Here is a 16226-nt window from a genome sequence, read left to right on the forward strand (position 1 = left end):
CAGTACTACTACCACTATCCTGTACATAGGGGCACAGCACAGTACTACTACCACTATCCTGTACATAGGGGCACGGCACAGCACAGTACTACTACCACTATACTATTTCTCTTAGACAAGAATGTGGATGGATATAGTCAGGGAGGTCACTTCATTGTTTTGTTCTGTTATTTATAAAATGTTTGAGCGCTGAGTAGAACCAGGACGTGCCATATATGGTTACTGTATAGTGGTAATATTGGTATATCTAGGTTTTGCCTCCCCTATACTGAACCCCTCTCTGCTATGAATCCACTTATTCAGGAGCTTTTTCCAGCAGACTTGCAAAGTGGAGCCATTAATAACCTGAACAGAGCCCTTAATATGCCATTCCCTGATATATTCCTAAAAGTATACTTATGTAGTTATTCTCAGAACACTGAAGGGCAGTTTCAAACCATTTTCTTGCTAAACCATTGAATTGTTACTATTTTGAAGTATCTGTTTTTTACAAGGTTTTCATAGCTGTACACTTAGAAAAGAGAGGAAAGGCCAAGTTGTTTATAGGTAATGGAGTGGAATAAATCTTAGCCACACAATCTACCAGGCTGTTTACACAGGCTGTATTAAGAACAGTGAGGACAAAGATGCATTAACCCTTTAGTGACCAGCCTATTTTGGGCCATAATAACCAAACCATTCCTTTTTATGTTACTTTCTTTGTCACATGGCAAGAGTGACAACTTTTTTATTTTTCTGTCACTGTAGACATATGATGGCTTGTTTGTAACTGTCACATTTTTGGGTAATTTATTGATTTCATTTTATTAATTGTTTCTGGGGAGTGATAGGAAATTAACTGAAAACTACCATTGACCCTTTAACATTTTAAACTTTGCAGTGTTCAATCATATGGCATAAATGACAATATGACTTTATTCTCTGTGTTTATTTACATATAATATATATATTTATAGATATATGAAATAAGTGTATGTAGTTATTTAATGTCTTAATGCCTTTAAAAGAATTTAAAAACTTTGCATTAAAAAAACTCTTATGTTGCCATATTCTGACAATCAACATTTTTCAGATTTTGGTAAATGGATATGGCTAAGGTGTTATTCTTTGCCTCATGGAATGATGTTTTAGCATGATCTACGTTTTTAACGAGAAAGGAGAAACAGCATATACAAACAAAATTCTCATAGCATGAAGGGTGGTCTTGCAGGACCCCAGCAGTAAAGCATATCTAGCATCATATTGCAGAATAAGAACAGGCTGCAGGGATGCGCTGGAGCAGGGATCATAATTATAACACATTGCAGGGATACCACCCACCCATTCCGGCAGCAGAACAAGGAAAATATACCAACAATACCAACAAACGAGACAAGACAAATCAAACAGGGCGGGGGTAGGCAGAGGAGGGGTTAGGGTAGAGAACGGGGAAGAGGGGGTAATGGCGGCTTCCAAATCATTCTTCAGACATACTCACTAGGCATGGCCGTACTTCCTAGTAATTGCCAGTGCAGAATTCCTGAAAGGCTGTGGTTTCAAGTAAAGAGACTATAGCTTTAGGTAAAGAGATCCTGGAAAGCTGGGGTAAGCTGATATTCCTCCCAAGGGGCCCAAACCATGGTTGTTTTGCTCGGGTCTATGGAGTCATTGGCCACAAGCTCCTCTATTCTATGAATATAACAGAGCCCTTGTATCCACTCCACAGTAGTAGGTGGGTGGGGGCTCTTCCAATGTTGAGGAATCACTGTCCTTGCCGCTGTGAGGAATTGGCGAAGGAAGCCCTTTTTGATGGATGAGATGGTGCCCGGCAACACAGAGAGAAGGGCAACCTGTCGGCTGAACTGTACAGTCTTACCGGACACCCTGCTGTAGGTGTCAAACTCCATCCGCCAGAAGACCCGTATTACTGAGCAGCTCCACCAGACATACAGAATGCATCCCACCTCCGCACAGCCAGCAAATATCTGAGATTCCCGGATAGATCCTGTGGAGCATGAGGGGGCACCTGTACCATTGTGATAAAATGTTATAATTCTTCTCCTGTGCGCTGAAGGGTAAGGGGAGTTTATGGGGGAATAAGAAGGCTCTTTCCCATTCTGCTTCGGTAAGGGTAGTTGATAGTTCTGTCTCCCATGCTGCCACAAACCCTGGGTTCCCCTGAGAGGATTTAGTGAGTAGTATAGTATATAGCTGAGATAGTACATGGGCCGGGGGGCATGGAGGCTAAAGGAGGGCCTCAAGCACATTGAGGGACGCCTCAAATCTAGAGTTGGAGCCAGAGCTCACAAATTATGCTAGCTGTTGGTATTCCAATCTTGACAGAGGGTTATTGGGGTTAGAGGCTTGTAGGGTGTCCCAGGCAGGCAGAGTGTCTAGCAGTGGTATGAGCACCACTGGCCCATATGGGTACCTACTTCCACTTCCCAGCATAGAATTCTCCTCCTTCCCATCCCCAGGGGGAAAGCTGAGTTGTTATATAGGGAAGTAAGAGGGCCCTGGACCAAGGATCCCCTGGATCCTGGGAATCCACTCTGTCCCATTCAAGAAAGACGTAGGGGGAGAAAAGGGAATGTGTGAAGCTCTCCGTTCCTTGGGCTGGCTGTAGCCATGTGATAGGTCGAATGTGGGCGTGAGTAAGGTCTGTCTCCAAGGACACCCACTGTTTAGATGTATTATGATAATGCCAGTCAGTTATACGCATGAGCACGGATGCCGAACGGTATAGTTTGAGGTCTGGGAGGCCCATCCGAGATGCATATTTAGGTCTGACTAGAGTGGCATAGCTAATCTGGCTTGTCCCTCCTCCCTACACGAATCTCCGGAAAGCCAAATGAAGGCTGGTAAAGAAGGAGCCTGGGGGGCGTATCATGGAATGATTTTTTGGATCACTTTTTATTAAAAATGTTTCTGAATGGTGAAAAATTTTTAAATGGTGAAAAAGTGTCAATTTGGAGGAATTTTCCCCCAAAACTATTATTATTAACCCACCATGTTTGCCACCAATTTACCTGGTGCAAAACATGGTGGGTTAATAATAATAGTTTTTTAAAATATATTTTAATATAAATAGTATAAATAAATAAAATTTAACTGTAAATATTATAATATGTTATAGATTTCCTCTTCTATGACATCATTTAGGACTCTTCAGCCAGGGATATACCACACAGACTTGCTGCTCTCTTCGTTCACTGTGCAGAATTTGTTGAAAAGAACTAATACTTGTCTCATACTATGTCTAGATTATATTCTATATTGAATGCACCCCCCACCCAACATCAAATCTTGTTTGGGAATCGGATCTAGGTTATGAGCATTCTTTGGTGTAATGGAGACATTGGGGTTCTTTTACTAAGGGCCCTAATCGCTTTTTTTTCGGCGGGTTTCCCAAATTTTACTGATTTGCACCAAATTGCCCTGGGTTTTTGGCGCTTGCGATCGGATTGTGGCGCTTCGGCGCCAGCATGCATGCGGCGGAAATCGGGGGCGTGGCCGTTGGAAAACCCTACGGATTCGTAAAAATGACGGTATTTAAAAAAAAAAGTGTCACTTGACACACACTTACCTGCACCAAGAAATAGAAGGTGGACTCCGGTGAAATCCAGCGGCCTTGGCGCAGCAGCGACACCTGGTGGACATCGGGCGCACGGACCTTAGTGGATCCCGGCCGGACCAGGTAAGTAAATTTGCCCCATTGTTGCACCAACCTAGCAAAAGGTTGCCAACAAGTATCTTTACCTGAGACTTCTCTTAGATTTTTACACCTGCCTGCCAGGCTAGTCTTTACCCACATTTATCCGACCACTGTTTTCGTGGATGTGATGCTCTAGGTGTCATGGCCCACATATGGTGGCACTGTCCTGTTGTACAAACCATCTGAAACAATGTGAAGACTCTCATTCACTCCTTGCAGGGGCACATCAGTTGCTTCAGTTTTTTCCTTTAGCCACCATGATTTATATAGCAACTGAATGCAAAAAGCTCACTTGTCATTCACTGCAGTTAAAAATAGAATAAATCTCATAATGTTATTTGAGAGAATTGAGGCCTACAGTATAGATACTGAAGGCACACAGGGCTCACCAGATCTTAAAAGAGCTCTACTATTGTCCCACTGAGATCTATTGGTTCTCTGACATGGCTCATACTTTATAGAAAAGAAGCAATGGAGATCACTGTTGTGAGGTTTTTAGTACTTTGTAACTGCATTTACCTTCCCCACTTCCCCCTTTCCCCTATGTTTTATTATTTTAATATTTCAATGTTTCTGGACGTGTATCTGTTATGCAAGAATTTTCACCGTCCCCCTACAAGGGGGATTTTTTCTAGCTGTGTCCTTTTATAAGGCACTATTGGCTTTTAAAACAATAAAACTCTTGTGAAAGTAAAAAGAACACATACTTACGTATGGTGCAATTTTTTGCAGTTGAGATATGGTGACCTTGTTGTACATAGTGCTGATGTCACGCCTGACGTCATCAAATTCTGAGATCGTGATCTTGAAGGTGGAAAATGTAAAGGACAAGTTGCAGTTAGAATTAAGTGGTAGAAATACCAACTCTTTTCATGTTATAATAGGATAACGGAATGAGCTAAACAGAGAACAATATTAGAATGATTAAAATGTCATAATGATTTTGGGCACTTACATTGGCAAGATCCTGTTCTAGTAGTAGAATTTCTTGGACCTTTTTCTGAACATTCTCAACACCTAGGAGGCTTAGGATCTTCTGCATGAACTGTTTGTAAGCTACTAAAATCTGCAGAAGGTAAAACAATTGTTATTCTACTGTGTAGTCAATATTATGATACACAGCCTTCTAATATCGAATCACACAATAGTAATTGTGATGCAAATTCATTTTTTAATAAAGCTGTTATGCTACCATAGTTTCCAACAATATAAGGCTTTATTTTATTATATATAGAGCAATCATGGAAAATCTTTTCCATAAATAAACTAATTTGTATACATATTAAACCTACATATTTAGCATCAGTTTATCACTTTGAGTGAAAAGCAATGAGTGACTGAAAATGAGCAGCTCAAGATACAAAAGTGTATTTGTGACAAGTGTTTTATGTCTTATACCTTTTCACTGTCTTCATCCTGTCCAAGGTAGAGGGTTCTCTCGGGTAAAGACAGACCATCTTGATCAATCTATAAGTGAAAGACACATGGAGCAAATATATGGGATAAAACGTTTAGTAAAGGCTTAAGCTTCCCATATGTATAAAACATATCATTCAAAGTCTCTTTCTAACCAATAAGGTGAAAATTACCCAGTTGGGTCCACGAGGGTCACGGTCCCAAGATTATGAAATTTATAGCATGGAATAATTAGTGGGAAAAAGATGACATTTTTCCTTTCAACTTTGGTATCATGGAGATATTTTTAGAGAATCAGCACAGATTATCAGGACCCATGTGCATGACCATATTGTGGCCAGTTCAAGTTCCCCATAGAGCACACAGTGGGGCACTAAGGGTCCCGCGGCGGCATTTCTGTCGGGTTTCTCAAATTTTTTCGTTTTGCACTGAATTGCCCCGGGTTTTTGGCGCATGGGATCGTATTGTGGAGCTTCAGCGTCGGCTTGCATGCGGCACAAATTGGGGGGTGTGGACGTCAGACAACACGACTGATTCGGACAAACCGCGGAATTTAACTTTAAAAATTATGTTGCAAGACAAGCACTTACATGCACCATGAAGAAGATAGTGAACTCCAGCGAACCTGAGTGGGTAACCGACACATGCAGGAAATTGGACGCACGGTCTGAGTGAATCGCGGCAGCCCCGAATCCTCGTCGGACATTCCGGATCGGCGGCGTCAACGGTGGCGTCAATGGTAAGTAAATGTGCCCTAGTGTCTCACCACAACATGAACAAGCTCGACCGCCCCACCACAAAATATTGAGCAGATTTTATCTTTTGACCAATTCGAGGCATGGCCGTTTCCTGCTCCTTTGTCTAGATATTGCTTCTACATACTTATTATGGTGTCCTACCTATGGTTTCCTAACTGGGATCCATTTATCATAGAGTCTTTTTCACTGGATCTTTACATGAATGTGGTGAATCTAGGGGAATGAATTCATAGTGAGTCATAGTGAGTCTGCTAAATAGTACACATGGGGTTAGAAATAACATTAAGACACAGTACCTAGACAAAGGATAATTTTAAAATGATACTTTTTTATATCAATTCATTTGTATGTGTTGCACAAACACTTTAAGTATACATAATTTTTATGTGTATATTCCTATCAACTAAGATTTTAACAAATGTAAACTCTTAATCTGGTGAGTACAACTACGTATCATTAATTGATTTTTGTCCCTGAATTTTGCCTGGCAGAGTTGATTTGGAGAATTCCAAATATTACCTGAGAAAATCTACAAATTGATGATGTCATGATGTATTCATTTCTATAATTCAATCATTCAAACAGATGAATAAAATGTAAATATAGCCGAATCACCATAGAATCTCTCATAAACTTTTCCTGAACAAATACTTTGTGGTTGAATTTTGGGCTGTTCTTTTCCTTCTCCTGCTGCTACTTCTCATATTTCCCTGCTGGTGCCTAATTGACCCAGAATGCTTTGCTAACAGTAGGGAGTCAGGAACAGCAGCAGTTTCAGAAAGAAATTACCGGCAGCAATGAAAAAAATTCTTAAAAAGAAGCTAAGATATTAAAGTTAGTGTCCAGACAGAAAAGTCTTCTAGCAAAACCACAGGAAGGGAAAAGCTTGTTTGGAGAATGTGCAGTATTCTGAATATTTTGGAGACCAATTCCATACAGTTCTATTCATTCAGTTTTGTCATATGAAATGTTTCTGTAGTACACTGCATACTTTTCCATCATTCTCCTCTACCTTGCCCACATTTTCTTATAAATTTTGATTTTGTATAATTTATGAAAACATTTTGTTGAGCTCAGTGACAATTTCAAAGAGTAGAACGTTTGTGTGAGCCAAGCGGAAAAAGTGCAATGATTTTGTATACTCAGGAGTGGAACACATCACAGTTTGGAATGAGCACAATAACTGTATGAATGGGGCCTGAATGGGGATGACAAAGATTTTTTTTTATTAATGGCCTATCCTCAAAACCTGATAGGACCCTGTACTGATTAGCCTGGCACAGCACAAGACATGGAAGTAGAAGCCTATGTGTTGTGTCTGTGGGCTATTACTTGACTATAGTTTAGTATTATGGCCACTATACAGTACACAGGCATACCCAAACAGCCGGTTTGTGTGGGCGCTGGTTGTTTGTCCCTAACTAATCAGATATTTATAGCCAATAATCAGGATAGACCATAAAGAAAAAAATATGGACAATCTCTTTACTTCAGTCCCACCTATATTTACACTTCTCATCATTCAACAAGTATATTTACATTTTTTAAAATAATATTATTATGACTACTATAAACTTAAGGGCTGGTATTTATAATGGTATCATCATGCAATCATGTTAATAGGTCATGAATATCACTTCTAGCCCCATTCAGGGATCAGCTAATAAGTATAGAGCCATGACAATGCTGGACTGCTGTTTACTTTCATGTGAGAATTATGGAACTTATCCGGGCCACTTCACATTAGACAGAGCTGAGTTTCCTTCAGCACCGCTACAACCCATTGGATCAATATGAAAGACATAGCATCATAGACATGAAGCAATATGCAGTACCAACCCTAACTTACAAACCATCCGTCTAAACAATGAAAGTGTGAGGTCCTCCACAATGTGGAACTATGACCTATATATAAAGGTCCTGTGTAGAAACTCCCCTATAATAACAGAAAAATGCATAACGGTAATTTCAACTCTTCTAATTCCCACTACAAAATGAGGCAGTAGGGCAGTTGTACACATAAATCATGGACTGACAAAGTGGACTTAAAGTCAGGATATTTGGGAGGCTCAAGATGTTTGCAACCTGCAACTCATGTTTAATCTAACATTGACGGATGCACTTCACAGAAATCAATAGACAATTCATGGACCTGCCATACATCTATGTGAAAAAAGAGATGTACAGAAACGTGTGACACAATAATATTGGATAAGGGACAGTCTGCAGGTTTTAAAGACATATTTGAAGGAAGTTTGAGAGTATTGCTGACCATAAGAAACTGCAGCCTGTGTTAGGAAGCAGTCCTGAAAAGCTGGAAACCAGTGCTGAAGCAGTGCTTTCCAGGGCTAATACCTAACACTGTCTGCATCTTTGTATGATCTAAACACTAGATATAGTTAATTGTTAATGTGTAAGAATGTATATATACTGTACGGTTTGACACAAACCGGGGGGCGGGCCGTCGGACGATCTGACGGATTCGGACTGAGCACGGGATTTAACATATAAACTGGGGTAGATTTACTTATCCGGTCCTTTCGCGATCCAGCGGTGCGTTTCCTGCGGTGGATTCGGGTCCGGCCGGGATTCACTAAGGCAGTTCCTCCGTCGTCCACCAGTTGGCGCTGCTGCGCTGAAGTTCACCGAGGCGGACCTCAGTGGGGAAGCGACACGTGCAGGATATTGGGCGCACGATCTTCATCTTCTTCGGACCGTCCATATCAGGGATCGCAACAGGACCAGGTAAGTAAATGTTCCCCAGTGTGGATGTATACATACTGTATATATTATAGTATATACTTTAAAAATAGCAAAAAAAGAAGCAGCACATGCAAAAATTTATACTCCGGTGCTAGGTCCAGGACTCCATCCAATAACTTACGAAGGAAAAAATGGCAGCACTCCAAGATTCCTAGGCTTGAGAAAAACTCTAGACCTCAGGAGTCGAAACGTTGCAGTGATCACTTGAATGAAAGTACACAATTTTGGATGGAATCTTGGGGTGCTGTCATTTTTTTTCTGTAGTATATACTGTATGTATACACTGTTTGTATATAAGCAATAAATTAAAATACATTTCTGTGATGTACTGGAAGACAACTGGGTGTGTCAGCAAGACACAAATGTTGCTAAGCTCCATCCTCTTAACCTGCCTACAAGCAGAAGATGATCTCCTTTGTTATCTGCAGAATTCTACAACACTGGTTGAGCCTCTGTAGAAAATGCTGTAGACAGATAGTGAAGTGTTACGTATCTATCAATCATTTCTAGTTACCTTACTTTATATGTTGAGGTACAATTACTGTAATGAAGAATATAGTTTTGTTCAGATTGGCTTTGAATATGAGATTTCTTTTATGTGTCTTTATGTTACAACATGGTAGAAGATCATAAACTGAGGGAGCTCTAGCCATGAATTCCTCATACATGTGTTACTGCTCTCAACATACATGTATACAGGAGTCCATTCAGGTCCTTTGAAGGCCCTCAAGGGTCCCCAAATTGCAGAACAAAAAGCGGACAGAGAAACTTATCCTGATTCTGGTGCTATATGTAGAAAGTAGATGGGAAGCCATTAAAAAAAGAAGAAGACTTGAGGTGGTCCCAAAATTGCTATACAGCCCAGGGTCAGTGACAGTATTAATACACCCACGGAGGAGATATATACTATAGAAAGGAAGCAAGCACAAAAGTGGTTTATATTATTGCCATTACCTTGATTGAAAACATACAATAATAGTAAGGCATATACCTAAATAACTAAAAGAACATCCAAGCACTACAGTTTAATGTGGTAACTGCAGGGCTGTGGAGTGACGTGATATTTCTAATGGTAAATATCAGAAGCCATCTCTATGCAGTGGGCTGACAGACGGCGATTATTATGTTTGTGATGGGTGGCAATTGAAGCAATAGTTGTGGACAGGCAGCATAATGCAGAGCCGATAATCTGGGACTGCTGTCAGCTAATATACCGTAGCACCAGGGCAGTTATAGTTTGTGGTTAGTGTAATAGTTCACATAATGTACCAATGCCTTTTTAATTTCTTATATAGAGTGTTTTCTTTTTTAACTTCTCTCTCTCACCATTTCTCTCTGAAACTGAAATTCTACTTCTCTTCCCATTACTCTTCTTCACTACTTGGCCTGAGCTTATGAGGGAAGCCAGCCAAGACATTAGACCAAATTATACAGTATGAAAAAAGATAATCTATAAAGTGATTCTGAAGGTCATGGTGACCTTCGGGGAGCTTGCCAGAACCCCTTCTGAATTGGCTCTACTAGAAATTCCTCCCCCCTTCTTCCTTCCTGGACCTAGCAGCGATGAGCCAGTGCCATAATTGTATCTTCATTTACACACTTTTTTCAGAATTTAGTCTGCAGGTCAATGTCATGAACACGGACACTGTAGCTTTCATGTATAGGTTTCTATTTTAGATGCACATGAACACATGAGTTTTCTGAGAAATATACTATGCATATATATTTTGTTAGCTATGAGTCATAGTATTATTTCAAGATTTCTAACTTTCACATGGTAATAAGCAATATTGAGTGGATGGATGAACGCATTTATGTGTTAAATAATGTACCCTGGACAGACTATCCCCATAAAATCTGCAGGACATTAATCCAGATTACATCTCATCCCATCCCTCTTACAAATGAGGATCTCTAATGGCTCAAGCTACATGCATTTCCTTGTCACTGCGAAATGTAGATGCTCATGTTTTAACATTGTATGTGCCTCATACAGAAAAGCTTTCAGCTGGGAAGTACATCCTTTCTGCAAATTCCAGTAAGTCTAGTATGTGACATTTATAGTGATGGGGAGGGACCTCATGCTTAAACTAATTCTGGGGACAGAGTACTGACCTCTTAAATTATATCTGCAAGAAAAATCAATACATCATCTCTCTAAATGTCATACTTGTCTGCAGTTAACCCTGTAGCGTTCTCCAGTAGTGTAGCTTTATTGGAGGAGAGTATACAGACACACACGGACCATATGCAACTTAACCGATGTGTCATATTGTAGAGAAACAGAGAAATTCAACACATGGGGATGGACATCGAACTAATAATGTAAGATTAAGGACACACACAGTCAAAGGGTATACAGAATACCCTCCCATATATATATATATATATATATATATATATATATATATATCTGCTCCCCTTATACAGGAATGTAGTTACATTCCGGCTTACATGCCACAGGTAGGAGACTTCTGCTAAACCAAACATCTATCAAGCATGAAAGCAAGTACAAGATGTGAAAGTAACTCTAAAGTTGTTGTCTCCAAAAGTTTAAAGGAAATCTATCACCAGGATCAAGGATTGCTAACTAAACACACTTACATGGTGGAGTGTGCACCTTCTTGTAGAACACAAACTTCTTTTAGCTTCTTACGCCCCTGTTTCTTAAAAAAAAAAAGGCTGTAAGAGTTATGCAAATTAGTCTGAGGGGCTCCAGGTATTAATAGCGGATAATTGAGCTTTGAGCCTTTCAGGCTCCTTAGCATATTTTTTTTGTGTGCAAACAAAGGCATAATAAGCTAAAAGAAGAGCAAATTCTGTCATAGGGGGCACACAACAGCATGTCCGTGTACTTGGTTTACAATCCTTGATCCTGGTAGTAGATTTCATTTAAATCCAAGTTTCCAAATCCATAGATAAATGCAATAAAATTAAAAACATCATAATAATGTCTTCACATAACACATTTTAGGCCCTGCCCTTTGTGAAGCCGCACATACTGTACTTGGAAACCATAGGGGTGAAGTGTTAGAGCGTCATGTTAGAAAGTATGTTTGGAAAGATCAGAAGCCGTTATAGTGTGACTAAGGTCAGATTTTTAAGTGAAGACATTTTTTAGAATGTTTATAATTTTATTTGAAATAATTTTCATTTATCAATAATGGATTTGGATGCATGAATTTAAACTTTTGGGAACAACAGGTTCAGAGAAGTGTCCAACATTTGGATATTCTCATGTGAAACCTGCTGGGATTGAGGCCCCCTGTCATACTATATGCTATGGCAGGCATACATCAATTGTTGCACAGGGTGGCGTGCTATTATTTTCAATGGGACGTAAGTTTGCAGGGATGTAAATTAGGGATGAATGAATTGCTGCACGGCCGAAAATGATCTTAACTCCCCATTCATTAAAGTGAAATACAAATCCATAGACCATAGTTTTGCTGATAGAGTTAGCAGAGCTATATTACCATGCATAAACATAGATAGTTACAGTCGGACCGAGCCAGGATTGTCGCTAATTTTATGTAACAATCACACATATATCTCGTGCTGGCCTCCCAGGAATTGTCCAGAAAATGTGTGATGCTATTCCGGGGTTTGTTTAAAGAGGACCTGTCATCCATAGGAAGACACTAGAAGGTTACTAAAGTAAGCAACCGATGTAGCAGTGTTACACTAATAGCAGATAACGCTCCTACAGATAACCTCCGAGACTGGCGCTCTGTAGAATAGGAATGCAGGACCGTGCTTTAAGTGGTCGGGTGTAGTCGTGAGGGGTCAGTCTGAGGCGCTGCTTCTCCCCTGGATCGCCCCTCCCACTCCATAGGCTGGTGTTGACGGCAAGGCTTCATGAAGCAGTCACCGCCCCTAATCCCGCACCCTCATGAATACGCCCGACCACTTACCGTTAACGGAAACCACCAATATTGCTAGCAATTTAACACTGCTACATCTGTTGTGGCACTAGGAGCTGCTTACTTTAGTAGGGTGACAAGTCCACCTTGAAGGATGTGTTTCAAACCCTTTATAATTACAAGGTTAAACATTTTATGTATAAAACAAAAACCTAATTTATATAACATATGTATTACTTCTACATGGTTTGAAGTCATTGCATAGTCCATGCATAGGGACAGCATAGGCCTGTCAGGAAAGCACCAGGATCTATGCTGTCCAAGGGCAATATACAAAGTGCACAAAGATTAACGAAGCAGGGACTGTATTGTAAAATGCCATTCCTAGCACCAAAGAATGTAGATTTTTATGCACCAGCTAATGGGATGTGTAAAGTTAAACTAGGCAGTCTTAAACGATTCCAGATTTATCATCCAGTATTAGACGCTTTGATAAATCTGGCACAATATAAGACTGTCAGTCTACCACTTTTAATATATCTGTCCCATGCACTTCAAAATAGAATACACTAAAACGTACCACTTAGACATCTATAAAGCATATGTTAATGTCTAGTGTAGACGATATCTTAAACTTTTAATGAATAAACCCGATAATCTTTATGTTTTAATTAATTCAACAATTGGATAAAACCATATAAAAACTTATACAGTATGGTGTATACAATATCCCATGTTTGTTAAACGTAGAAGCAGAAATACTGAAATAGGATATTGAATATAAGCTTCTCTCTGCTCTTTTTTAGGGCAGAATAAAGCGGTAATAGAGACCCTTGTACCTTTGCTGTATCACTTTCTGGATGTTTTGCAGTCATTTTTCATATAATCACAGATTTACATTTGTAGCTGAGACAAAAGCTGTGTGACTGACATTCATAAGTGGAAGTCTGTTCCCTCCCTGCAGCCATTAATTGTCAGCCTTGTCCATTTTTCTGCACATATAGAGGAAACTGTCAATCAGCAGCAAGTGGGCATGGGGAGATGGCAACTCACGGATATTGAGAGAATTCTGCTGCAAATGAAAATATGAAAATATGATTTGAATGAAAACTATCGCAATAGAAAAACTAAATGATCTAACACTAGATTTAAGGTCCCTGTGACCACCTTATACTGTCCTTAGATAAAGCAGTATTACACTATGATTCGATTTTGAAAACTTTTGTAAACTCCATGTACAGAAACGTGTACAACCTATGTTTTACATTAGATTTAATATATGTTACTATATATTTGATATGGTACTGCAAGATCTCCCTACAGTCTACGAAAATATAAACCTAAAAGTTCCTTTTGTTAGCTTCTTTGCATTTTTTATGTGATGTATGATAGTGTAACCATGGGGATTACAAATATTTTTCAATAACAGTGAAAGGAAAATTTCTGCTTCTTACTAGGCTTTTATTGTATAGACATGAGAAGACAAAGGAACAGAATGAAGCAGACAACCTGTGGTTTACCGTCTGCTGATCCTCTACCATTCCAATAATATAATGAATAGTAAATGTGATATGTACAATATATTCTAGTGCCTGGGAAAATGTCCAGGGACTGTTATTTACAAAAAGACACTGGAATCATTGGGACAGATCTATAAAATGTCCGTAAAGCTAGAAGGTGTACTGTCCAGTTTTCTTCAATACAAGATTTATCAATGTGTCTGGAAGAGAAATCTAGCATAGGACTGTGAAGTTGTATTCCCTAGTAGTTGCCTTAGTTACCTCCTGAAAACTGTGCCAAAATACTGTCACATTTGCATAAATTTTGGTGCATGGCCTTTTCCCAACAAAGTCATAGCCCCTCGTCAAACTAGTTGTAAAAGTGTCTAAAATCCTCAATAAGTGTCACTAGATTGTTTGTGTGGAAATGAGTATGACCTGTTGTTCTTAAATAATTGGGACATAACACATTAATGTTTTACCTGCATAATTACATTTTCAACAGATTCCTACCAATATACAGTGGTACCTTGCAGACAGTGCAGAAAGAACATAGGTGCTTGTGTTGAGACATAAGGGCGGCATGGCGGCTTAGTGGTTAGCATTACAGCCTTGCAGCGCTGGGGAACTAGGTCCAAGTCCCACGGTCAACATCTGCAAAGAGTTTGTATGTTCTCGCTGTGTTTCCTCCCACACTCCAAAACATACTGGTAGGTTGTTTAGACTGAGAGCCCCATTGGGGACAGGGACTGATTCGGCAAGCTCTGTGCAGCGCTGCGTAATCTGTGTCCGCTGTATAATAAATAAAGGAATAAAGAAAAGGAAGGAAGACATGGCCAGGGCCGAACTGCTCCTCATACTTCTTGTGACACAAGTATGGTGTTTTCCTGCAGAAACAACACCTACAAATAAACAGTATTTTCATTTTCAACATGTATGTCCCATAGAAGTCAGTGTAGAGCCTTGAACATGCAACCAACTAACTACAATGGGGGTCATTTATTATGGCCTTTCTAACTGGCTGTGTATTTTTATCCTTTTTTGCGCCTCTTGTGCCTTAATTAATAAAGTATCGCCACCACAATATTCGTGTTTTACGACACTCTTGACTTGTTTTATTTTTGGGTGCAAAATTTTGGTGCCGCTTTTCAATCCATCGGTTTTCTGGCGCTTCTATTTTTCACTCATGGTGCAAAAAGAAAGCAGCTAAAAGCTGGTTTAGGGAGTTATAAACCTTTTAGTCCATGCGACAACTTATTAATCCCTTTTGCAACAAACTTACATCCCACAAAAAATATAGAACGGTTCCAGCGCCACCCTGCGCCAAAATTAATGTGTTCACAGCTGGTATCTTACCAGTGTAAGGTGTCATCATTAATTATAGTACTGCTTTTATTTTTGTAGTGTAAGCCCATTGCTAACTAAGAATGCAATGCATGTCCATGACGATATAATCAAGTGTTTCTGTGCTCCCCTTTTAATTATTTTTCTCCTGTCTTAAAAGTGTAGTTGATATATTTTAATGACTTAATATAGCATCATTTACCACAGCATCACTATTTTTCCTGGCTCTTAGTTTCTGTCTTGGAGCCACCCCTAGTATGTCTAATAATTAGATGTGCATTTCATAAACACAGCTCAAGATGTGTAGTATTATTATCTTAGTTAATCACTTGTTTACAATCATTTCATTTGGAAACGCTATATTAAAAGATGGCAAATTACCATTCAGCTCCAGTCATGCAGATAACCTTGTTCCCCTGGCTGTCCTAGACGCTGCTATACATTATCCCAGGGCAGGAGGCCAAGCTGGTGGCAGTTTAATGGCTGCCTAATTGATAGGCAGCTGATTGCTAGTCCATATGGCACATTGGTCCCTTCATCCCATGTTAACCAACAGATAAGCATCCCTTTAGATTTTTGTCCTTGTTGGATATTGGAGCCAAATAATCCTAAAATGACGATCCTATACATATATAACACAAATATACAATGGGAAATGTTCCTATGAAGTTAAGCTATTGATCAATACACAGTGCACACCTGAGTCTAAAAGATGGTGTCCTGGGACCGTAGGAGGCCACATGTCCTCTGCAGCTTTATGTTCCACTCATGCATCTCTCAACAGCTGTGAGTCTTCAATGTTCAGTTCATTTAGTGTTCAGCTCATTTATTCCTAATTATCTTATGCCGGTGGCAACAATGACTTCTAGGGGGCTATTTACTTCTGCTT

At 39.6% G+C, this 16226-nt stretch overlaps 1 protein-coding gene across 2 annotated transcripts in view; it reads right to left on the reverse strand.

Moving 5' to 3' along the window:
* ECEL1 (endothelin converting enzyme like 1) overlaps positions 1-16226 on the reverse strand; it is a 65867-nt gene that overhangs the window by 33778 nt on the left and 15863 nt on the right. For both annotated transcript variants that reach the window (XM_072142478.1, XM_072142479.1), the window contains exons 3-5: positions 5093-5161; positions 4650-4760; positions 4406-4498 (exon numbers count right to left, since the gene is read on the reverse strand). In XM_072142478.1, the coding sequence (XP_071998579.1) occupies positions 4406-4498; positions 4650-4760; positions 5093-5161 (273 nt within the window). The remainder of the gene's footprint in view (positions 1-4405; positions 4499-4649; positions 4761-5092; positions 5162-16226) is intronic.

The sequence above is a fragment of the Engystomops pustulosus genome, chromosome 3 (assembly GCF_040894005.1).
Source record: "Engystomops pustulosus chromosome 3, aEngPut4.maternal, whole genome shotgun sequence".
In the NCBI taxonomy this organism is placed as follows: domain Eukaryota; kingdom Metazoa; phylum Chordata; class Amphibia; order Anura; family Leptodactylidae; genus Engystomops; species Engystomops pustulosus.